Source organism: Pongo pygmaeus, chromosome 10 (assembly GCF_028885625.2).
Source record: "Pongo pygmaeus isolate AG05252 chromosome 10, NHGRI_mPonPyg2-v2.0_pri, whole genome shotgun sequence".
NCBI classification, from domain to species: domain Eukaryota; kingdom Metazoa; phylum Chordata; class Mammalia; order Primates; family Hominidae; genus Pongo; species Pongo pygmaeus.
In genome coordinates this window covers 115,691,792-115,718,175 of record NC_072383.2, presented here as the reverse complement: position 1 = coordinate 115,718,175, position 26,384 = coordinate 115,691,792, and the positions used below count along the sequence as shown (strand labels likewise).

At 42.5% G+C, this 26,384-nt stretch overlaps 1 protein-coding gene and 1 pseudogene across 2 annotated transcripts in view; one reads left to right on the top strand and one right to left on the bottom strand.

The window, feature by feature from the left end:
* Nucleotides 1-26,384, bottom strand: part of FBXW8 (F-box and WD repeat domain containing 8) — a 121,903-nt gene that overhangs the window by 29,792 nt on the left and 65,727 nt on the right. For both annotated transcript variants that reach the window (XM_054444760.2, XM_054444761.2), the window contains exons 6-7: nt 17,821-18,017; nt 14,333-14,539 (exon numbers count right to left, since the gene is read on the bottom strand). In XM_054444760.2, coding sequence (XP_054300735.1) covers nt 14,333-14,539; nt 17,821-18,017 — 404 coding nt within the window. The remainder of the gene's footprint in view (nt 1-14,332; nt 14,540-17,820; nt 18,018-26,384) is intronic.
* LOC129010488 (small ribosomal subunit protein eS17-like) lies at nt 9,419-9,896 on the top strand (annotated as a pseudogene).

Below are 26,384 nucleotides of genomic sequence, written 5' to 3'. Positions count from 1 at the left end.
CACGGCCGTATCTGTGAACATGTGGAAAATGACTTTCACCACCATCCCAAAGGTGACTTTCTGTTGGCAAACAGAAGCTTGCCTTTCAGGTGCACTTCGCAGAAGCAACCGGCAAGATGCAAATCTTGAAGAAATGGATCCCTGACACCCTCGACGTTCCCTGCAACATGGCACCCCTTAACAGTCTCCATGACATGCTTCTGGCACCGTCCATGCTCAAATTCAGCACAAAGGGAGAAGCAGCCTGAGCGGCTTTCATGTTTAAGTTTTAATTGGAGTGACAAGCCCACGAGGCCAAGATATTTCAGGGATGGGACGGTGTTGCTGAGTGTCGCCAGGCGCTGGGTAGGCAAGGCCTGTGTGCGCTCCCCACCACCACGTGCCAGTGCACCTGCAACCCCTGCTGTTCCAGGACTGGACTCTTCCCAGGGAGGCAGTGCCAACTGCTGCGGGCTGTGCCAAACGTGGGGGCTTTGTGATGTGGGCAGATGTCTACAAAGGACCGGAGTGAGGCCAAACCAACACCTATTGTGACCTAAGCCTGAAAGGAACCCACAGAGCAAGAGTACACTCGGGTACAAATCCAGGCAAAAACCATCCAAACCGGCCAATCTCGCTCTCTCAGCACGTCCGTAGGTGCTGGGAATAATAAAGGAAGGCCAGGCCTACTTTGTGGAGTGAGCGGAATACGGCTCTCTCTTTGCTTTGGGATCATTTTTGTCTCAGTGCTGGTGTAAGGGTAAGAAATGTGATCACGAAGACCTAGTTAATGCTCACATAACACGAACAGGGAATATTCATGTCAGAGCAGTGAGTCCAGTGAAGAGATGATAACCATCGGGCAAATGTAAGACTGGGAGCTGAAAATCCTTACACCCTCCTTCATGCTCCCAACAGGCCTCATCCCCACAGAGAGCATGGGCAGTGTCAAAATGCCATGAACACTGACCACACGGAAAGAATCACCAAGAGAAGGTTATTATATCTATCTTACGGAGTGAAAACTGAGGCTGCAAACTATGAAGTGAACTCTTTAAAATTAAAGGCAACTTGCATACTATTTTGAAAATGAAAAGGTTACCATGAGATGCTCATAATGTACAAGTATCTGTATGCCGACAGGACTTAGTGAACATTGCACATGAAATTCAGTATATTACACTAGCTTGGTTATCAATTTTCTTTTGACTAGCCTGGCAACTTCTAGTTTGGCCCGAAGTGAGACTGGACAAAAGCTTCTAGAAGAGGGCAGGCAGGCAGCTAAAATCAGATCACTGAAACAAATAGCCCCAGGGGGAGACTGGGCAGCCACAGTGAATAATCAGGGCGTTTGCTGGAGGGCAGCAGGTCCACCCAGGGGCTCCCCCCAGCTCCCTAAGGCATAACGGCCTCTGCTCACTGTACATGGTGCATGAGGTATTGGCAGAGACATGTGCTTAGTAGCATTTTGCACAGAAACGAACACTACACATATGAGTTCTTCGTAATACCCAGGACATGCCTTTCACACAAATCCCTTCGGAATATCCTTCCATTTGAATCTCACAACCACCAAGAGGGAGAGAAGACAAATACTACTGCCTACATTTTGTGCATCAAGAAACTGAGGCTTAAATAATTTTAAGCAGCTTACCCCAAATTACCTGGGCAACAAAAGGAGCTGAGGTGGCACTAGGTGGAGCCCAGCTCGTGTCATTCCTACGCCACTTTGTGACCATATCACACAATGTCTTTCCTGTCCTGCCAAAATAGTTATTAATAACAGCTAATATTTATAATATTCTCTTACATGCAAAACACTGCTATGATGCGTTATGTCACCTGACCTCCACAGTGCTGTAAGGTAGGTACCATGATTTTACTCCCTTTACACAGGAGAATATGGGGCCCTAAAGAGCTCAAACCTCTTGCCCAGTTAGGAAGTTGTGGCACCAGGATTCAAACCTGGGTGGGTGGGCTCAAAGCTCATGCTCTTTAAACCTCTACCCCAGGGTGCTCAAAGTATAGTCCCAGGACGAGCAGCCTCCGCTGCACTGGGCACTTGTTAGACATGCAAATTCTCAGGCCCCACCCTCGACCCACTGAGTCAGAAGCTCTGGGGGTGGGGCCAGTGCTCGGTGTTTTCATCAGGTCTCCTGTAGATTCTGATGCATGCTGGCATGTGAGAACCCCTGTGCTCTACCTATACTGCCTTGCAGGCTAACGAAGAACTTCAGCCATGACAGTGGTAAGTATTACTCAGCTATCAATGCTTACTTCCTGCTTCCAAATTGCTGCCAATCTGGGGAGGCAATAGTGCTGTGCGGTGCCAGTATGAAAATATGAGATGCAGGCTGGGTGCAGTGGCTCACGCCTGTAACCCCAGCACTTTGGGAGGCCGAGGTGGGTGGATCATGAGGTCAGGAGATCGAGACCATCCTGGCTAACACGGTGAAACCACATCTCTGCTAAAAATACAAAAACCCAGGCGTGGTGGCGGGTGCCTGTAGTCCCAGCTACTCGGGAGGCTGAGGCAGGAGAATGGCGTGAACCCAGGAGGCGGAGCTTGCAGTGAGCCGAGATCGTGCCACTGCACTCCAGCCTGGGAGACAGTGAGACTCCATCTCAAGAAAAAAAAAAAAGAAAATATGAGATGCAGACCCCGTGTTCTGTACAAGCTCAGGGCCAGAGCTCTGATGCTCAATGAGAGGCAGATAGTTTATAAGGCTGCTTCTGGTAAGTAGGACTCTTTTTCAAAAGGACATGGCGAGACAGGAGAGGAAGAGGGGATGCTAGTGCCAGTCCCCCGTCAGGAATGAATGTGGCACACTGAGGATGGCACTGGCCTGGCTGGAGGCCTGGCTGGAGCAAGGGGCTCATTCTGGAAGCACAGGACTAGAGAGCTGGAAGCTAAGATGGGGCCCGACTCCCCACGGTCTAGAAGGCCAGGCTGAAGATGGGCACCGGGGCCTTAACCATGCTCCTCGCCATGCAGCCATTGCTCTGAGAAAACCTGAAGTGGACCGTGAGGAGGGGCACTGACAGGCAGACGGGTGCCACAAGAGTATAAAGGTGGGGAAAGGGCAGGGGCGAGGCAGGAAGGGGAAATGCGCTCGGGCAGGGATTATTTTCATGTCATTTTCAACATACTTTTAAAACTGTCATCATGAGATCACAGTAAGAGTTCACGACCCAAGGAAACAGCAGAGTGCAAAGAAGCCACCTGGGCCAGATGGCCTAACCCTGCAAAGACCCAAAGAAATCTGGATGAGGAATTCAGTTTGGGACCAGTCGGTCATCCCACGTCTCTGGCACAGTTCTCCTGCAGCAGAGGCAACCTAAGGCTGGAAGCCAGGTCCAGCAGAGCGGCTCCCTGGACACAGCCCACTTCCTCGTTTTAATGCACCTTCAGCCTCATGGCTCCTCCTGAGTCCCTTAGTTTGGGATGCGACCGCTTAGATGTGGGCTGAGCAGGAGTTTTCCTTTGCTCTCTACAAAGGGGATTTACCCTGTAAATCAATAACACACCAAGGGAATGCTTTAAAGAGTAACTTTGCGTCCATTAGAAGGATTCATCTGCAACTCAATAATTGATAAGTTAATTACAAACCCACTCTCTAACACACTGCCTTATAGAAGACTGAAGTGTGGAGGAAATTAATAAATCATAGTCATCTATGTGCTGAATAAAAAGTGAAAGTTCTCTACTTGGTAATATTTTGTGAGTCTAAACTGCGATATGTATTTTGAAAACAGTAAAATATTTGAAATATTCAGAAATTCAACTCACATAGGCCATTTGCTGAGTGCCCTCTTGCTCCTACTCTGCCCCAAACCAACATCAGTCTCAACTGTCTGGACACGCAGGGGAAGCACACAGCCTTTTCTGCAGCACTAGTGTTTTCACCTCTGGAACAAAGGCAAACATTTCCAATAGGGCTCCCTTAGCTCCCCATGAACTGGAGAACGAGCTGATTTTTAACACTAACAATGCCTGGGCAGTATTTACTCCCAGGCTCATCTGGCACAAACAAACCAAAGCCATACCCATCTGTGAAGGTGAAATAAACAGAGTTAGCGCTAAGTTCATTCTCTTCCATGGTATAGGATGGTAAACCAGGAAGGCAATTCCACATAAATCATCAGGGAAGAAAAACCAGGCTCTAAATAACATTCTAAGCTTAACTTCAAAGCCAAAAGAGAAGAAAGGCAATGAACATCATATTCTTCAATCTAAATGGTTCTGTAAACTTGGTCAGAATCTCAAGAAGACTGAATAATTCCTTTAAAAATTAGAAAATGGTACAGATGTTACTGGCATACAAGAACTAGGCAAGTGTGAATAAAGACAAAAGACATTTAAGACTTGGTGCCAGCCCTCTCCAATGAGGCTTTGCATCTTGAAGGGTTTCATATGAAGTGACAGCATTCACATTAGCTTATTGCATTAGTTCTGCATGGAAGCTAAAGTGACCTGTCCCATTCTACCATAAATGCATTCTTTTAAAACAATCCTTGGGGGCCGGGCGCGGTGGCTCACACCTATAATCCCAGCACTTTGGGAGGCTAAGGAAGGCAGATCACTTGAAGTCAGGAGTTCAAGATCAGCCTGGCCAACATGTAGTGAAACCCTGTCTCTACTAAAAAATATAAAAATTAGCTGGGCATGGTGGCGCACGCCTGTAGTCCCAGCTACTGGGGAAGCTGAGGCAGGAGAATTGCTTGAACCCGGGAGGCAGAGGTTGTAGTGAGCTGAGATGGCGCCACTGCACTCTGGCCTGGGTGATAGAACGAGATTCCATCTCTCGAAAAAACAAAACAACAACAACAAAAACAATTCTTGGGAAAGTGAATCCTGTGAAGAAGCATGGGCCGCTATCCCTACAGGTATGGCTTCAGCAGGGCTCCTGCAGCAGCCCAGGGTTGCTGGTGCTCCTGCAGGCCTGAATATACCTGGCGCTGCTTCCAGCCGGTGGAACCCCCTTCCACAGGCCCTGCTGCCTCTGCCTGGACTGCTCTCTCCCAGGCTTTGCCTGATGAACTCCAACCTGACCCCAAAGCTGGGGGATGGGGGGTGAAAGAGGAACCTAACAAGTGCTGAGCACCAGCCGCATACAAAGCACATTACCTTTCTGGGGTATTAGCTCCAGTATCCACATGGGGACGCCAAAGCAAGTAACTTGCCTAAGGTTTACCTGACTGCAGAACCCTTGCTCAGTCTCCAGTGGTGATGCAACTGCCATCTTGACTGTAGCTGAAAGGAACTTTCCCCTATATTTACATTCTATAACTTTATCACTCCCTTCCAGGATCCCTAGAGATCCTAAAGATCATGGCTTCTGCAATAAGAAGCAATATTCCAAATGACACTTTTCACAGAATAACCCATCAGTTGTACAGAGTATCAGAGATGGTCCAGTCCTCAAAGGCGTCTAAGCCAGAGGTTTCTCGGTCTGTCTTGAGAAACTCTAGGGCTCTGTGGAGGTGCTTCAGGGTTTTCACAAGTGAGAAGAACTGTATTTATTATTTATTATTAACCATATACTAACAATTATATCAACTATGGATACCATTTTAATATTAAACATGTACAAAATGCACTTGAATGTTCATTCCTCATTTATTTATCTACATGATTTTCTATCAGTCTGGAATTCACCAAGTTCATCACGAAGGTCAGGTTATGACCTCATTTCCATCTCAACACGCCTCCTTTACATCGCCAAGTCACTGTTAAGGACCACAAGGCTGTAATCCCTGAGGCAGATGTGATATTTGACTCATCTCTATGTTTCCAGTGCCAATCAGATATTGCACACGCAGCATGTGTTCAATAAGCATTCATTAACAATGACGGCAACCCTCAAAACAACAATGGACCCTTTGGGAGTCAGTATCACTCAACAGTCCAGAAAACTGGTCTCCACGAGTTATCTGTCTACATTTCTCCAGGAAGCAGATAAATATTAAAAACATTAAAGGTTTAAGGTAAAAATGAAAATGAAATTAGACATTTACTTTGTGAACTTTCAATTTTTTTATTTAAAATTTTTAAATGAAAAGTTCACAAAGCAAATATCTAATTTCATTTTCATCCTGCTTGTAAAATACCAAGTTTTTTTTTTCTTCTCTGGACTAGAATATCAAACAAAAGGAAAGATGGATTTCCTATTCGGGTGGAGGTATGGGAGAATGTGGCCACAATCTATGCGCACTGCATTTCTGATTCCAAAGGCTCTCCCAGACAGATATTTCAACTCGTGATGAGTGTGAGCAACCAATCCAGAGTCTCTTCACGTCCGTGTATGGGGAATAATTATCATAAGAGATGTTAGCGATGATTTTCCAGCGTGATGTAAGCTGAGGCAGCAGCGCCAAGCAAGCGTCCTTGTCACGCGCATTCCAGCCTCCTGGATTACTTCACTCACAGCTCCCTGATTAGGATGCACGCCGTGTGCCGCTTAATACAATCTGCCATCAAATGCCAAGTACTTCAGACCTAAATTAGGAAATATGTCCAAATACATAGAATGATGCTAAGAGCCCTAAGTGGCTCTCTCTCTTCCTTTATGAGGCCTGGGGCTCGTCATCAACCTAATGCTCTTAAACAAGGCAATTCGGTCTTCTAACCCTCCACCTCTGAGAGCAGAATTTAATTCAGGCAGCAAAAGAATTAATAAAGATTATATGGTATCATAAATATGTGTTCATGGATGAAAGTATTTTTGACAGATTTCAGGAACTATGAGACATAAAAACAGATTTTAAAGGACTGCTTGGGCACGAAGGCTACATTAACAGCGTTCACACTGACTTTTGCACCACAGCATGACAAGAGATGAGGCCAGAGGAATTACTTTTACCTTTGTTTTCTTTTACAATCATATACCACTTAGCAGTGACTACCTGTGAGGTCCTGTATGTCACTGAAGTCTGAGAACCCAAGAATGCAACATCAGAACTTAAGAATCCATTTTTAATTTAAGAATTCATTTTTGTCCAAAAGTAAAAAACCGTCAAGCAGCCCTTCTTCCTACATACAGCTTACAAGGCAAGACGTAGGAACTGAGGAAAAAAATACCAAACATTTCCTGCCCAATACTTTCTGCCAGCAATAGGCACAGCTGTTAGGAACTCTTGGGCGACACTTAGAGAAGAAGTGATAGAATAATGGATTCCTCGGCCCATTTCAGAAGCCCTCAGCAACTCAGCATCCTCCAGTGGATTGGCTCAACACAACTCCACAGCCAAAAGGTTTAAACCACCTACATGGCTTAAAGAATCCAGAAATGTGGATCGGGACAGGAGCCCAAAGGTCACGTGTTCAACCCTCCTCATTTTACAGAAGAGAAGAGGCAGGTCAGATTAAAAGAATTGTGGGCTCTTCCCTAAATGGGTCCCAGATAAGCCCAGAAGGGCAGCGTGTCCGCGTACGCTGCAGCTGTTTCTTGCCACCACGACACTGGCCGGATAGGGCTGTCAGTCATGTTACACTGATTCTAGATGAAGTCGTGTGTTCTAGTCATTCACTCTAAAAGCAGAGAGCTGAAAAATAATTTAAATGAAGGGCAGGACCAGTCACATCTCTGTATATCCCCCCTGGCCTCATCTTGTTGTGATCTTTCTGTAAAGCCTATCAGAGAAAAGCCGTCCAATAACCACTAGGGGAAGGGGATGCCCTGCCATCCACAACTGCCCAAGGTACAACTTCTGTGGAGGGCAATGTCTATCAAAATCATGGAGGCACATGTCCCTTTGACCCAGCAAGTCTACTTGGAGGAAATGACCCTACAAATACATTCATGTGGACCAAGTGTTGTTTACAATAGCAAAACACCAGGAGCAATCTAGCATCCATCCGTAGGAGCTAGCAAATTAATTAAAGCACATCCACAAAGTATAATATTATAAAGTCGCAAAAATCAAAACCAAAACATGAAAAAGTTCTTTGTTAGGTCATAGAAATGATCTCCAAGAGATTCTGTTGCAGGAAAAAGCAAGCTGCAGACAAAAATGTAGCACTTTACTATTTTCATTGTTTAAAGTGGGGTTGAGACCACATATGGTAATTTGATTATAAGTGCATAAACTATCTTAGGAAGAATGCACAAAAAACTGGCAACATTGGTTTGGCTCCAGATAGAGAAACTGGGTGGCAGGTTGGAGGGAGTGGGAAGGAGTCCTCCCACCACATACCCTTCCTTCCTATCTTTTGATTCCTGAATTAGGTGAATGCATTACCCAGTCAAAAAATACATTTCTTTAGATGTTTAAAAATCTGTGTTCTCTTTTCTGTTCCATTGGTCTATGTATTTACTTTTACACCAGTACCATACTTTCACACCAGTACTATTCCATTGGTCTGCGTATCTACTTTTACAGCAGTACCACTACATATCTACTTTTACACCAGTACCATCTACTTTTATACCAGTACCGGTATCTACTTTTACACCAGTACCAATACATATCTACTTTTACCACCAGTACCCTGCTGTTTTGATTACTATAGCCTTGTAGTATAATTTGAAGTCAGGTAATGGGATGCCTCTAGAGTTGTTCCTTTTGCTTAGGGTTGCTTTGGCTATTTGGGCTCTTTTTGGTTCCATATTAACTTTAGGATTGTTTTTAAACATACACTGAGGAAGGGACACCCAATTCAATAAATGGTGCTGGGAAAATCGGATAACCACATGTAGAGAAATAAAACTGGATCCCTATTTCTCACCATATATAAAAATTAACCAAGACTTAAATCTAAGACTTGAAACCATAAAAATTCTAGAAGAAAACTTAGGAAAGACTCTTCTGGACATTGGCCTAGGCAAATAATTTATGTCTAAAATCCCAAAAGCAAATGTAACAAAAACAAATAAATGACACCTAATTAAACTAAAAAGCTTCTGCACAGCAAAAGAAATAATCAACAGAGTAAACAGACAACCCACAGAATGGGAGAAAATATTTGCAAACTATATATCCAACAAAGGACTAATATCCAGAATCTACTACGAACTCAAATAAATCAGCAGAAAAAAAAGCCAAAACAAATAATCCCATTAAAAAGTGGGCAAATGACATGAACAGATATTTCTCAAAAGAATATATACAAATTGCCAACAAACATAAGAAACAATGCTTAACATCACTAATCATCAGGGAAATGCAAATTAAAACCACAATAAGATACTACCTTATCCCAGCCAGAAAGGCCATTATTAAAAAATCAAAAAACAGGCCAGGCGCAGTGGCCCACACCTGTAATCCCAGCACTTTGAGAAGCCAAGGCGGGCAGATCACGAGGTCAGGAGTTCGAGACGAGCCTGGCCAACATGGTGAAACTTCGTCTCTACTAAAAATACAAAAATTAGCCAGGCATGGTGGCACGCGCCTGTAATCCCAGCTACTCGGGAGGTTAAGACTGGAGAATTGACCAAGGACCCGCCAACATGGGCCGCGTTCGCACCAAAACCGTGAAGAAGGCGGCCCGGGTCATCATAGAAAAGTACTACACGCGCCTGGGCAACGACTTCCACACGAACAAGCGCGTGTGCGAGGAGATCGCCATTATCCCCAGCAAAAAGCTCCGCAACAAGATAGCAGGGCTATGTCACGCATCTGATGAAGCGGATTCAGAGAGGCCCAGTAAGAGGTATCTCCATCAAGCTGCAGGAGGAGAGAGAAAGGAGAGACAATTATGTTCCTGAGGTCTCAGCCTTGGATCAGGAGATAATTGAAGTAGATCCTGACACTAAGGAAATGCTGAAGCTTTTGGACTTCGGCAGTCTGTCCAACCTTCAGGTCACTCAGCCTACAGTTGGGATGAATTTCAAAACGCCTCGGGGACCTGTTTGAATTTTTTCTGTAGTGCTGTATTATTTTCAATAAATCTGGGACAGCAAAAAAAAAAAAAAAAAAAAAAAAGACTGGAGAATTGCTTGAACCTGCTCAGTGGATGTTGCAGTGAGCCGAGATCACACCACTGCAATCCAGCCTGGGTGACAGAGCAAGACGTCATCTCAAAAAAAAAAAAAAAAAAAAAAAAAAAAGTCAAAAATCAATAGATGTTGGTATGGATGTTGTGAAATGGGAATGCTTATACATTGCTGGTGGAAATGTAAACTAGCACAATCTCTATGGAAAACAGTATGGAGATTTCTCAGATAACTAAAAGCAGATCTGCCATTTGATCCAGCAATCCCACTACTGGATATCTACCCAAAGGAAAAGAAGTCACTGTATAAAAAAGACACCTGTACACATATGTTTATTGCAGCCCAAATCACAATTGCAAAGATAAGAAACCAACCTAAGTGCGCATCAACCAATGAGTAGATACAGAAAATGTGATACACACACACACACACACACACACACATACATACACACACACCCCCCCCATGGAATAATACTCAACCATAAAAAGGAATGAAATAATGTCCTTTGTAGCAACTTGGGTGGAACTGGAGGCCATTATCCTAAGTGAAGTAACTCAAGAATGGAAAACTAAATACGGCATGTTCTCACTTATAAGTGGGAGCTAAGCTATGGGTATGCAGAGGCATAGAGTGGTACTGGAGAACCCTAGAGACTCAGAAGGGTACTGGGTACAATGTATACTATTTGGGTGACAGGTACACTAGAAGCATAAGCTTCCCCACTATACAGTTCATCCATGTAACCAAAAACCATTTCTACCCCCCTAAAGCTACTGAAATAGAACGATTTTAATTAAAAAAAAAACAAAACTCTGATCTTCAAAAAAAAGGGCAAAAATACATAGTTGCTATTTTTTTCTATGACTTTACGTGGCCCATAACACTGCTGGCAAACCCAGGTGTGGCCCCTAACTCTGATGTCTGAAACCCAAGTCTGGGAGCCCCTGCCCAACAAGCAAATCAAGATGTTACAGGGCCCAGACTGTCTGATCCCTTCCTACCCGAGCTGGAGGTGACTGATCAGCCAGCTACATTCAAAGACTTTTTTAAAAAAAAGATTAGACAGATAAGCTTTTGCTAAATTACTCGGCTTTGTTTCCTTAGAAAACTATGTTTATTAACAGAGCTAGGTTCCTTGACAAGCACCAGTTTGCTGAAATCTGTGTGTAATGCTGTTTTAACATGCCAATGCCAGGAACACTACTGGAGCTCAGTATTTGGGATGAATACACAATGGATTGGCTAGCCAGATATAGGAATGGGTGGATTTGAGCCATTATTACTCCATGCTCATGCAGCTGAGGTGCCTGTAACATCCTAATGTGGGCATCATACGGTGTAAGAATATTCTCCAACTAAACAAAAATTACACCTCTGGAATACTTCAACAGGTTAGGGAGCTTTAAGTTTCTGACTAAAAGTCAATTTCAACATTTGGACTTCACTGTCTGCTTTTATCACAGTTAATCAATAATGGACTACAGCTAAACCCCAGTTTTGTATCAGGTACAAACAAATATAAACCAAATGCTCTGTTCTCATAAAACCTTCATCTGAATCCTAGATATACAGGCCAGAGGCACAGACACAAACCCTAGTGTGGATATAGCTCCAGGTAAACTCTATTGCTAATAGTCTCACACCAGCCTAATAAAACGTGCTGGGACACACGCTGCCACCAGGCTGAAGCACAGAGATGGTTAAGCATGGTATTCGCAAGCAAAGTGACACCAAGCCTCACACATGAGACTATTTGGGAATTATGACATCACATTAGAGCACAGCAGGAGGATACTAAAATCTCACAGAGTTACCCATGACATGACTTAATTCACACAGAGCTGTTATATGACAATTACGTTTCTTAAAAATGCAAGTTTTTCTGAGGAAGCAGAAAATCCATTAAGCACAATCAGATGGAAAGTCTTGTCTCTGTAAAAATAAGCAAAGTTACATAGATGAAGCTTGGTGTTCCTCTTACTTTTGAGTGGGTGGCATTCCTGTTGGAGAAACATCTCAACACAAAGTTATTACCAACACTACTAGCAAGTAGCCATTCACCCACATGAGTGTTTGGAGGGTTGGTGCTGTGCTCACAAAATATTTGGATGACTAAATGCTACTGTCAGCTTCCAAAGAGACATTTAGAAACATTCTTGTAGCAAGTTTATTTCCACTCCTAATTTTAAAACACCAGCAAAAACACCAGCTTACAGGACTATACTTTTGTTTTTTTCCTTTTTTTTTTTTTTTTTTTTTTTTTTTTGTTGGTAGAGACAGGGTCTCACTATGTTGCCCAGGCTGGTCTCAAACTCCCAGCCTCAAGCCATCCTCCTGACTTGGCCTCCCAGAGTGCTGGGATTACAGATGTGAGCCACCGTGCCCAGCCAGGGACTATACATTTTTAGCAAAGGACTTTTCACAAAATTAATGTGTTTATCAGCTGATTCTTACAGTTAATGCTTTCAGTTGAGTTGGAAATTTTGAGAGGAATCAAAAAAACCCCACTGCCTTACATCTGTATCTGAAGGATCCTTGTGCTGAACTGTCCCTTTAAGTAGTTTCTCAAATGTATCCATTACAACTGTATTACTACAGGAATAAATCCATTCAGATAAGTCAAAGAGAAAAAGGACCTACCAGATAAAACATTTATAAAAAGTATGAAAAATTTAAACCAGACTAGTACTGAATATAACTATCACCTTTCTATACTGAGAGCTCTAAAAATAAATGAGATAACATAAACTTGAAAGCATACCAGATGAAAAATTAGAAAGCAAAATGGTCTCTCCTCTCTCAACAAATGAGCTCACCAGGGACGGGAAAAGAAAGTTTTTTTAGAGCATGAGAAAGGAAACTGCCTTAGGAAACAATTTCTGCTCCTTCCCCACTTCCTGGGAAGACAAAACTCAGGAGTTATATCATGACACATCTTCCAGCTAGGACACAATGGATATGCCCCAACCAAACTGCACACCAAATTTGCAGCACAAAGGGAGGCCTTTTCACAGTGAGATGATAAAGTTTGTAGCACAAGGGGAGGCCTTTTCACAGTGAGATGATAAAGTTTCACATTGAGATGACAGGATGCCACACATATCGTCTACCGCTTAGTCTATCTTCCTGGATGAAGAATACATCACTGGGATCTAAGATGCTTCCATTCTTGACCACTTACTAGGCTGCAAAGCCAATCACACCTACATAAATGAGATTTGACCTTACAGGTCAAATACATGGAGGAAGTCAGATGTCAAAATAGGCACCACCAGAGGCTGGAATCCAACTATGGGTGGGAGGAGTAACGGGAGGTTCAGGAGCTAACAGGTCGTGAGCTCTCATGTGCCAGGCACCATGCCTCAGGCTTTACATATGGCTTTTCATTTAATCCTATGACTCTAAGAAGCAGGCACTATTATGAACTCTATTTTACAAATGAGGAAACTGAGGCATAAAGAGGGTTAAGGAACCTACTAACAGTCACACAGGGTCTGCTGGCCCAGACATGTTCCTTCGCAGGAATCCCAACTGACAGAATGGGTCAGGAGCAGGGAAATTGGAAAAAAACCCAAAATGAAACAAAAACTTTCTCTCTCTCCCCCTTGGTCCCACTGGTAGGGAGAGTTCTATAAATCAGCTTTTAGACTAAATATTTGGCCTACAGTCAGGATAGTAAGATGCTAGGGAGTGATAAAATTTAGTCATCACTCAAAGAATTTCCATTAAAAACCTGTCTTCCTGCTTTTGGCTCAGAGTATCAGAATGCACTTTTATGCACTGTTGGTAAGAATGTGAATTCTGATGCACCTTTTTAGAGGGGCAATTTGGCAATGTCCATCATTATCTCAAGTACATATCCTAGAGATACACTATATACAAAAGGACTTCTGCAAGCTGCAATATGCATTGTAGCATTGCTTATAGCAGCCAACACAGTGAAAGCAAGCTAAACACCCACCAGTGAGGGGCCTGGCTAAACAGGCTATGAGCTAGAAGCATATGCTGAAATCCTAGGGAGGGAGAGCTTGGTAAAAGCTGACATGGAATCCTCTCTCCAAGGCACATTATGGAGTAAAAATGTTGGATACAGAACACTATGTATACTATGATCCCATCTCTACAACAATATGTTTTTAGTATACAAATGTATCTATATATGCATTAAATTTTTCTAGATGGATACCTAAAAACTGTTAATAGTTTCTTCTATGCAGGGAAGTTGGGGGAAGGGAGGAGAAAGAACATGATTACTTTTCATTTGCAATTCTTTTGAAGTTCTTGAATTTTTTGACCATGCTTATATACTGCCCTGATATATACGGAAAAATACTGAGAGCTTTAATTTTTCAATTCCCTTCTAAAAAATAAATCTATGTTCATTTTGTTAATTATACATCTTGCTAGTTGTGTACCTTGCTTCCTTCGTACACCCATCCCAGACCCTGTACACCAAAAGCAACTTGGTTGGCCGAGACGTCTAGACATGTGACAGGCGGGCCGTGGGCGTAAAGGAGGGTTCTGGCGGAGTCTTCGGCTTTAAGCAGGTACATCAGATCTCCAGCAGCGGCTACTGCCACAGGGTACCTTCTGGTTTCTGGAACTATTTCAAGGTACTGAACCTGTTAAAAGGTAAGAGTTGTTTAGTCCCATAAATTCATCCTGACTTGGTCAAAAATATGCAATTCCACCTACACATCAATGAGAAGACCAGCAACCCAACAGAAAAAGATGGGCAAATGAAACACTCACAGGAAATGAAACACAAACAGCTCTTACACAACAGAAAAGATGCTCAGTGTAAAAGAAACATAAGACACACCTAAAAAGAGAAATACAAAATGAAAATTCATTGAAATATGATGCTTCACCTTTCATATCAGTAAAGATCAAGAAATCTGATAACACCCCGGGCTGGAAGTGAAGGAGGGAAAACCATGTTCCATGTTTCTGGATCCCACTTACTGCTGGTGGGGATATAATCTTGTCCAACTTGTATCAAGGGAACTTTGGCTACTCTTATCAAAATACCAAATGAACATGCACTCTGACCCAGGACATCCACTTCTAGAAGTTACTTACAAATAAACTCACATATATAAAAAATCATTATGTACAAGGTTATTCATGGACTGTAGTACAATTGTGTCTTAGCTAAAAACTAGAAAAACAGAAACACCCATTACTAAGGGACTAATTAAATAACTTAGTGTATCTATACGCTGGAATACCATGCAGTCCTAGAGGGAAGCATGAAAACGTTCTTTAGAAAACGAAACAAATGGCATGATTCTCCAAGATAAGCTTAGCGGGTAAAGCAAGGATGCAAGATGAGTTAAGGTAACCCCATCTGCTGACATGTGTACAAGGTGGGGGTGGAGAAAGTACACAATGCGCTTGACTCGCACATCCATACATCTTCTAACAATGGCTGCCTTCAAGGAGGGAAGTGGATTATGAGATGGGGAGATTTCCCACCATCAGCCTTATTGTGTCTTTTAAATTCTGAACCATGGGGGATGTAATAGCAATTCAAAAAATAAAAGGTTGGGTTTTTTTTTTGTTTTGTTGTGGTTTCTTTTTGTTTGTTTTTTTTACAAGAAACTGAATAACATTCACGCAGTTCCAAATTCGCAAAAAAAATTTTAACATTTGTGCCAAAATGTGTGGCCGAAAGGTTAAAAATATCAAAGTGATCTGCTGTCTCCTGGTTTCAATGTCATCAGGGTCCATTTGGCCACCAGAGGGTAAGGAAGGGCTCTACAAACACGCACGTTTCTACCCACCCCGCTCCCCAGTCCTGACTGCGTCACCGCCGGCACTTTCTCTAATGTGCACGAGTCTGAGACGCACTTTTCAAGAATAATTTGATTCTGTCCATCCACAGACGGCCCATTTCTCCGCGGTGCCATTCGCAATAGGCTTTCGCCTCTGCGAGTAAATCATGAGACGACACATGGAAGGTGAGCCACACTGTGTAATTATGAAAATCCACAGTGTGAAAGGACAGCGCTGCCCTGACCATATGCCAAAGAGTTCAAAGCCGGCCTCCAGAACACTGTCCAGAAGAGCTGGAGGGAGCGTCAACATCTGGGGGACTCTGCTAATCCTCGGGCCCAGCTCCGCAAGCCGCGGGTCCATCACAAAGGACAGCCGCTCTAGGCTAACATCGCAGACCTGGGAACACTGCCACTGCCATTCAGGGGCGTATATGGACAAGACAAAACTGGCTTGGCTCTTCGGGCCAGGGGTGCCTTTTCCAAGGATACTCAGAGCATTTTGTGGGAACCTTTCACTCAAAGTGAAAAATAATTCCTAAAACATGCATAAAACCCGCCTTGAACAATGGCTGCTCGGTTCCTCTCACTCCCCCAAATCATGTCTCATTTTTCTACAACTGACATCCTCCGTCTAGCCCTTTAACTTTATCTCCGTGTTGGCTTTCTGACAGACCAAGAGGCTCAGATTGACAGTGGTGGTGCCATTTGCTGGGGGCTGTAAACTAGTTCAAAAAGCTTCCAGTCTGTGCCAGGATGCCACCTTATTGCCAAGGCAGGATTTGCACTTTACAGAGAAACTGGCATCTTAAGTAAGTATCTGGGTCTATATAGTGATTGCTGGTCTACAGTATTCGTTTTTTTTTGTTTTGTTTTGTTTTGTTTTGTTTTGTTTTGTTTTTGAGACGGAGTCTCGCTCTGTCGCCCAGGCTGGAGTGCAGTGGCGATCTCGGCTCACTGCAATCTCCGCCTCCTGGGTTCACGCCATTCTCCTGCCTCAGCCTCCCGAGTAGCTGGGACTATAGGTGCCCGCCACCACGCCCGGCTAATTTTTTGTATTTTTAGTAGAGACGTGGTTTCACCGTGTTAGCCAGGATGGTCTCGATCTCCTGACCTTGTGACACAGTATTCTTTAATCACCGACTAAATAGTAAGTACTATGGAAGTTTTGAGAACAGAAATGTACTTTCACATTTTTCTAATAAAACCCAGATGAGCTGACAGCATCAGGCCATTTTAGGGGAGCACTATACCCAAAGTGCAGACGCTCCTGGAGGTGAAGCAGTGATGCCATGGCTTTCTAAGTTATTCTAGTCTAAGAAGATTCCCACCAGAGAGAAAGAGGGAGGAACAGGATTGGTTCCAGGTCAGGCCCTCAATTCATCACTCAGTGTTGGCTTTTCTGCTCACTCTCCTACCAGTGCCAAAATCAAGCTTGTTTAAATTAAATCCAAACTCAGCATAGACAGATTTGAGCACTTCCTTCTTAACACCAAATCATCTCCCACTCTACAAATCTAGAGGTTCCTGTACAAATGAACTCAGAAATAAGCTCGACACAAAGAATTCTTAAGGCTGGCTGAGCTGCACACATGACATCCTGGAACATGGCTACCCAATTAACACCGACTTAAATCTATCTTCACGCAAGAGTTACTTTAAATTTCAGGTGAGACAGTCTTGGGATGAAGAAGTGTAGGAATGGAAACCTTCCTTCCCAGATGGACTGGGATAACACCACTGAACTCATTCTCACTTATATATTAGGTCAGAAACTGATCTTTGATTCCCAAGGGTGAGATTCCACCGTGTTCGTCTGAAGAAGGCCAAGGAACCACAGTGATGAGCAGCTCTGGCCCTGAAGTCAGCCCTGAGGTTTGAATCATAACTTCTTACCTCTGAGAACTGGGGCAAGTCAGTTCACTGCTCTAAGCAGACTGAAGTGGCTTCTTGGTAAATGGGGAAAATGCTACTACCTATTTTGTAAGGCTGTAGTTAGACTTATGGAGGTAAGGCCCACAGGAAGCTCTGAGTGAATGGGAGTTACCAACACCATTAGTACGTGCTTATATTAGACCCAGAGATTCTAAGAACAGAAAATAAGATGACCAGACTAAAAAGCTCACCAGTTTCGGAACTTCAAATTCCGCAGCTATCTGCCAGTACCCCTCTTCATTGGGGGATAACATCACGACATCAAAAGCAGAAGCTGTGGCCACGGTTGCATCGTCCTGGCTGAGGGCTAGTGCCTGTATTCTTGCATCGTGCTCAAAACGATGAACAGGGTACTTTCCGGTCCTTAAATCCCAAATATTAAGAAACCCTATGCAGCAAGAAACAATGCAGGTAACAATTTTAAATTTACGTAATATGTTCAATTATTTTAAAAACATGCAACACAAAGGAAAATTTTTTAAAGGAGATACCTTGGAAATGAGACCCAAGTCTAAAAACACGAAATCACTTATGTTTCATATATACCTGATGCACATGGCCTGAAGGTAATTTTATACAATATTTTATTTTATTTTTTTATTTTTTAGAAACAGTGCCTCACTCTTGGCCCAGGCTGGAGTGCAGTGGTGCTATCATAGCTCACTGCATTTTTGAACTGATGGGCCTAAGTGATCTTCCTGCTTCAGCCTCCCAAATAGACAGGACTACAGGCGTGTGCCACCATACCCAGCTAATTTTTAATTTTTTGTAGAGACACAGTCTCACTATGTTGCCCAGGCTGGTTTTTTGAACTACTGGGGTCAAGCAATCTTCCTGCCTCTGCCTCCCAAAGCGTTGGAATTACACGTGTGAGCCAACGTACCTGGTCTATACAATATTTTAAATAATTCTGTGCATGAAGCAAAGTTTTGGCTGTGTTTTGGCTACAAACCCATCACATGAAGTTAGATGTGAAATTTCCTACATGTAGCATCATGTCAGTGCTTAAAAAGTTTCAAAGCATTTTGGAATTTTGGACTAGGGATGCTCAGCCTGAATTTCACATCCTTCCTCAGCACCATCCTCCTAAAGCCTCTGTTAGCAGCAGCGCTTTATTTTGCACAGCTCTAAAACCTGTGCTTCAATATCCCACACTTGCCAAAAATGCCGATTTTCCACTCTTCTCCCAACACCTGGAATGCTGCTACCCAGATTAATTCCTCTTTCACACACTGGCCACACACCCTTTCTCCAGGGTGGTTTCCATACCGGTAGCATCAGTACCACGTGGCGACTTATTAGAAATGCAGACTGTCAGGCACCAGCAACTCTGGGGATGTCCACTGGAGTTTAGGACCAGTGGTCTACAGGAACTTATGCTTTTCTACCAGTCGGATAAGCTTTTCTGTACTTAGCATTTCGTTGATTCTTCTTTCCTCAAAAATAATTTCTTTTTATCATTCCCAAGCTATTTCCTTCCCTTCGAAGATTTACCCAAGAAAATAATTACTCTCTGCATTAGGCTGGTTAATGCCTTGCTCCAATTCCAATTGATTCAATTTTTCAAAATTCACCAAGAAATAAATGTGTGGAGATAACACAGTTTGTGACTATTTGAGTTCAAATCCAGCTCCAGCACTTGTTAGCTGATGGACTTAGGGGAGTTGCTTAACAGCTCTGAGCCTGTTAGCCTTTCTGTAAAGTTGAAGACAACATTACCTACTACATAGGACTGTGGGGCAGATGAAAGGAGACCGGCCACACGAAGCACTGAATATGGCCATTCCTTCTGTCTTTTATTTTTATGCAGTCTATAGTTCCTGCTGTGTTATAAAACATATTTAATCTATCAATGCTAATTCCCCTTCTATTGCTCATCCGTAAATCTAGCCCTATTTCCTATAACTTCCTATTATCTAGAACAGACCAAGCTTTTTGCTTTTCTTCTCTTGGCAGTGTATCTTCCTTTCTTTTTTCTTGCCTTCTACTTTCTCTTTAAACTATAAATGCTTTGAGTTTAGGATCTGACTATAAAGGATCATTCAGCACTAAATAAATATAGAGAATTGGAAGAAAATAGTACATTTGGGCTGCTTTGCCAGACTTTCAAACTGTCAGTAGGCTAAGTAAGCAATTATAAACAAAAGCAGAGCCTTCTTCAAGTTAAATGTTGCTTCGCATCTAAAACACAGTGTACTCTTAAGAATTATGATAAACTTGGGGGATAAGCGGATCACAAAAGGTTCCACAACACATTCCCCTGGCAATTATTTTGGCAAATTCTTTCCATCCTGACTCAGAAGAGAAAAATATGCTGCAGAAAATGCCAGTGGCTCTACATATCAGATAGGAGATCGGCTCTCCCATGCCAAGATGTCTGCTCTTAACATGGGCTTCCTTCAAACACTCTGCATTGCACTTATTTGCATTTGTTTTGAGACATCACAACAGTAAAGAGAAAAAAAAACTGCCATTTGCATAGAGCTTCTGAGTCTTCAGAGACTCATGTGTCTCCTCTCACTGAGCATTCACTTCCATCTTGGGAGGCGCACCATTTTACTCCTCTCACAGAAAAGAAACAGAAGCACCGAGCGGTTAAACAACTTGGTCCAAAGCCACTTGGTATGTCATGACTTGGTATGTCATGAAGTTGGGCTGGAATTTAGCTGGAAAAGTGCAGGATGAGCGGCTGCATTTCTAAGTGCATAAAATAACTATGAGCTCAATGAGTAACTGACGTACACCATCAAACTCACCCTGGGTGCTGCCAAGCATGGAAGCTATTTAACCACAGCTCACTCTAAGCACACATGGAGTTTATCTATAAACACATTTTTCATTATTAATCAAGTATTGGCTTTGCTGGCATCATTTTTCCAACAGAACTTTATGCAATAAAATATCCTTCACTGCAAGGTTGAGCAGCACAGAGCTCTCCTGAGAAGAGTCTTTTGGGGGAAAAAAAAAAATCCAGGGCTCCATCAATTTAATGGTCAAATCTTTCTCTCCTGAAAGCCTGTTTGTTGTGTCATCATCTTTTTCGATTTCCCCTACTTCAATTATAAAGTGTCGCACTTGGTCAGATCCTCACTTGTCGGGGGGCTGATATCACGTGCGCAGTTCTTCAACATCATTTTTAGGTGCAAAATCATTTAGGATTGTTACGTCCTCTTGATGAGTTGATTCTTTATCACAGGCAAAGTCCGTCTGTATCCCTGGTTACTATAGTCTTTGCTTTGAAATCCACTTTGCATGGCCACGCCAGCTTTTGATTAGTGTTAGCATGCAGAACTTCTCCCATCTTTTTGCTTGTGTCTTTATATGTTTAAAGTGGGTTTTCTGTAGACAGAATGTAGTTGGACTTGCTTTTAATCGGGGTGTTTAAATAGCTTATATTTACTGTGATTATTGATAAGGTTGGGTTTAATCTACCATTCTGCTAATTTTTAAAATTTATCCCATCTGTTCTTTGCTCCCTTTTCTCCTCTTTTGTTGCCTTTTTTATTTTTTGGATTGAGTATTTGGGATAACTGTTTACTCCATTTTAATTCCTTTGTTGGCTTGTTAGCCAAAACTCTTTGTTATTTTAGAGGTTGCTTTTGGATTTTAACATAAGTCTTTAATTTATCACAGTCTACCTGCAAGTAATATTGTATCACTTCACATGTTATATAAGAACTTTAGGCTGGGTGTGGTGGCTCATGCCTGTAATCCCAGCACTTTGGGAGGCTGCGGTGGGCGTATCACTTGAGGTCAGGAGTTTGAGACCAGTCTGGCCGACAAAGTGAAACCCCGTCTCTAGTAAAAATACAAAAATTAGCCAGTCATGGTGGTGGGCACCTGTAATCCCAGATACTCAGGAGGCTGATGCATGAGAATTGCTTGAACCTGGGAGGCGGAGGTTGAAGTGAGCCAAGATCGTGCCACTGCACTCCAGCCTGGGTGACGGAGTGAGACTCTGTCTCAGTTAAAAAAAAAAAAAAAAAAAAAAAAAAGAACTTCACAGCAGCATACTTCCATTTCTTCCCTTCCAGCCTTTGTGCTATTACTGTCATACTTTTTATTACTACATATGTTACAAACTTATTTGTACATCTTGTAAACCTTACATACATTGTTATTACTTTTGCATAAGCAGGCAATTGTCTTTTAAAGATATTTAAATAATAAAAAAGCCATTTCTATTTATCCATGTAATTACCACTTCTAGTTCTTTCACTGTCACTTTCAACATCACAAAGTCCTGCAGCTTCTGCAGGGTTTGCAATTTCCCTTTGAACTGTATTGTTGGATATTTGCCCCAAAAGCATATGGGCAGAGTGGGCAGGAATAGATACAGAAGCTAACAGGGAGGGGTGTTTGAGTGAAAGCTAATTTTATAAATGGTCAATTTATCAGTTACTACAGTTATATCATGACTATTTTTATAATCTCAAAACTGCAAGGACTTGAATAGTGAATAACTGAATTGTAAGAATGCTCTATAATAGTGTGGCTGATTATCATCAGCTACATTTAGCCAAAAAGGAATCAATGCAATAATACAATCAACAAGTAGTTACAGAGCTCCCTGTTTTGTACCAAGGCACTATTCTAGGGACTGGGGATATCACAGTGAATAAGACAAAATAAAACAAAAAAAGTCCCTGACTGATGGAGCCAACATTTTAGTGACATATAAGAATTGAAAGGATACCTGTTCTCATAAAACACACACTGGAGAGAAACAAATATTTAATAACTAAAATATAAAACACAATGATCACAGAGAGATATACACAAAGCACAATGGAACAATGAATAAGCTTAACTTTTGGTCATGCTGTCACACTATTTTAAGACCCCAGAAAAGGAGCAGCGAACTTTTCTAGACGTTTTAACTTGAACCAGGACCGCATTTACTGCATAACTACTAAGGAAGAAATAGTTAATGCCCGTCAGGGTCAAGGAAATTCACTTCTCAAATAGGTATTTTTTTTTTTTTTTACCTGATGTAAATTCATTTGAAAGGTCAAGTTTTATCGTACTGCAGACCTAGCAATGAAATGGATTTGGCTCCTGACACTGTGTGAACTTGTGAAATGGCAAGACTGTGTCCTTTTTCCTCTCTATGCCCTATGGTAAGGAATTCACAGTGCTGGATGTGGCTGTACATCAATAAAGGTTTGCTTAATGCTTGTCATATGTTTCAGCAACGGAACATTTGGTTGTAAGAAACAGACACCCACTAAAACTGGCTTAAACACAAAAAGGAAACTGACTGGAAAGGAATGAGGCTATTTCCTGGAGCCCAAGGGCAGGAAGTACAGCTGGAGGTGATAAGGGATCAGAACCAGGAACCAGGAAGACATGCAGAACCAAGGTAGTGTATGTAACTTGTGTGCACCACAGATCTTATCTCTGCTTCTCTCTGCAATTCTATTTCATTCTTCTCTTCGGAAACCAGCTTTCTCTCATCCCTGGGTACATGGAGAAAGGTGGCTGTCCCCATTCCAGGAGGTCTTCTACTCCAAGCCTGCAACAAAGTTTGAGTCCCAACCAGCCCATCCCAGTCCATGAATCAGCTTCCCCCAGAACTGGGGCCCCATCCCTCATCCAATTAGCTGAGGCCAAAAGACTAACTCAAATACTATGAACATGCCCACCTGGAGAGGGCCTGGGGAGGGACCTCAGGGCAAGGAGACACCCCCCCACCGCCCAAAGGTCTTTATGACTTCTCTCCTGCGCAGTAGGCCAAGGTAAAACAAGAGAAAAAGTCTCAGCAAACACAAAGGGAAGTTCTACTTGGTTTCTTGGCAGTGGCGTAAGAAGCAAGTCTTTTTTTTTTTTTGCCATTCCCTGCACCAGGCATCATCCTGAAGGCCGGAGTTTATAGCCCCCATTTTGCCCCACACTAGAGAAACAGAAAGAGCAAGTGTTTTTCTTCCTTCCTGACCGAACCTCAATAGCTGGATAAAAGACGATTAATGCTGAGTAGTGCTGGGATTGCAACAATACTGTTTCACTCATAACAAACCGGAAAAGGATGCAGACAAAAGAAGAAACTGGGTCTCTTGAAACATCCAGAAGACAAGTGAGGGCCATTGGCCCAATAAAGGAGAAGGGGCAGGGCCTGGCTTGCCACCTGCTCCCTGGGCTCAGGACCTTCCACCTTGACAAGCAGCAGCCAGGCTGAAGGAACTCTGAGCTCAGCCTAGACCAGGAACAGCCATTAACGATGACATGAGTAACGATGGCCAGTCTTTCGAGGAGACATAAAGCCTGCTCAGCAGCTGTGGATGGGCACCCATGCCAGTTTGCAGCAGGCCCCTCCCACCTCCCTAAGGAGGCCAGACAGAGTGTGGTAATGAAACTGCACATAGTGGAAATGGGATCTAAATGAGTTTAAACTGATTTATGTTAGCTTTTGTAAAGATTACTCGATATCTGGAAAGTGCTACCACTGTGAAATAATGTCGACAATCCTTAAGACCTCCGTCTAATGGTACTTGCACAGAATATTTATATTCTTCGTCATGGGAACAAGGACCATAATGGATACCATTTTTGTTTTATTAGGGATGCATATTTAAATTAATCTCCTATTTGCCTAAACAATTAGCTGCTTCTGTTTGTGTGCACAAAGCCAAAATTGCAATTAAGCTTCCATCAAAAAGATAAGTCCCAACTAAAACTGTCCCGGTGGAGTCATAAGAGCTCAGGGCAGAACTTTCCAAAATTACTTTTTAGCATAATGGTAATTATGTTAATTGCCTGAAAGGTAAATAACTGCTGAACTGGTTTTGGAAAAAAAACACAATTGGTATACTCTTCCCTTCCCTTTGATCTTTTCCATGCACCACAAAATTTAAAACAGGTTAACAGTTTTGAAAGGTCATAGACTAGTCCCTTCTTGAACTACAGAGCTGGTCTTGTGGTCTTTAGTGGTTCCTTAATTAGAAATTATTTCAGCCACGAGCTCCCATCCTCTTGCGCTTGCACAATAAACACCTGAAGCTTGGTGTCAACTTCATGATTGTTAAATAGACAGGATCAATTAACTGCGTTCAGAGATACTGAATGAAGTTGACTATTTATAATAAAGACAGCTGGCAATCTCAATTTCCACCATGTAAATAAACACTTGCCTATCAGAAATTAATCAGGAGTCAAAAGAAATTCTGCAACAAAGGAAAGGCATTTTGACAAAAATTTTAAATATACCCATAGCACTGACTTAACACGTACCTCTTTGTTCATTAAGTTCACACATCACCACTCTGAAATGCAGGCCAGAGACATAAAACTAGCATAAAGTTGGACAGGACAAAAGTTTTTGCTCTTCATGGAAGAGGTGCTGGTGGGAGATTAGTATCAGTGTAGACAAGGGTCATAAAGAACAGCTAAACCACGGAGGGTCACGAAAAAGGAAAAAGGCTGAAGTTTCTTGTTACTGCAGCTACGTGGCATGCCATCCTGCATTCCCGCTGACCACAGCTCTACAGCTCTGTTGCCTAAGGCAGAAAATAAACAGAAAACATTCTGGAATCTGCATTTTAGATTGACAAGTAAAAGAATCTGAATAGGCTTGTGGAGGAGGCGACTGGTTAGGGCATAAACAAAGCAGTGAGATCACCAAAGTAGAAACTGAGTCAAGAGAAGAGGAAGTAAGACTGAATATATTTAGTAGCTCTCAAATTCAAAGCAGAAAGAACACCTGAAAAAGAAGAATGAAAAATGACGAGACAGCAGACTAAAAAGGAGGCAAATAGTATATTGTTAAGACTATGGCAATGTGACTAGATAGCAGAATTTCCAGTTAACATCTTAGGAAAAACAGATTGATGGAGAAGGCAAAGAATTTGGACCAGCTTCTACAAGGGAAAGTTCCAGAGGGCAGGTAACGTGAAAGAGACATCACTGTGCATGAAGCCTCAGACTGAGGCCAGTTTTCTCTATAACCGATATACACATGATATAGACTCTATCCCGAAGAGATTAGCAGACACTGGTAGTAGTAGATGCCTCTAGGGAGGGGAGTGGGGAATCAGTGGACTGGGTGGTAGTAGATTAAAAAAAAAAAGATCACTATTGAAGCTGAGTGATGGGTACATGGGGGTGCATCATGCTATTCGTTCCATTTTTGTGTATTTTGAATTTTTCACAATAAAAGATTTATAAGAATAACCATTTGAAAGGCTATCACTAACAAAAGTAAAAATACGTTAATTTGTGTTTTACTAATGTTTTCAACAGCCACACTGCAGACTAAGTGTCTTCTCAGATCTACGGTGAAAATTCTAGTGACGACATTTTGCAGCCTTTAGAAATCCCATTCCAAATCCTGAAAAACAAATCTTAAAATTATACTACCAATTAATTCCCTTTCAAGGAAAGTAATAAATGTCTCAAATAAAAAGCAGGGGAAAAAGTCTACATAAAGATTTAGAGGATGGCGAAACTGCAGTCAGTTCTGAGTTACCTAACACCAAATACGAATGAGAAGACAGAAACCACAGACAGCCTAACGTCTCACTTGGGCATTCAGATACCAATGCAAATCCCCCCAACAAATAGATGGTTTTGCCACAAGGCACCGATGTCTGAGGTGGGGCTCTGGGGTCTCCCTCCCCTGTGCCCAGAGTGGATCACAAGAGCCCAATAGAGACGGAGACTCACATGGCCGCCTGCCTTCCAGACCAGTGCTCTTCAGACTTTTTTGATTACCCCCTGAAATGATTTTGAAAAACAAGCCCTTCCTTTCCCGTTTTATATA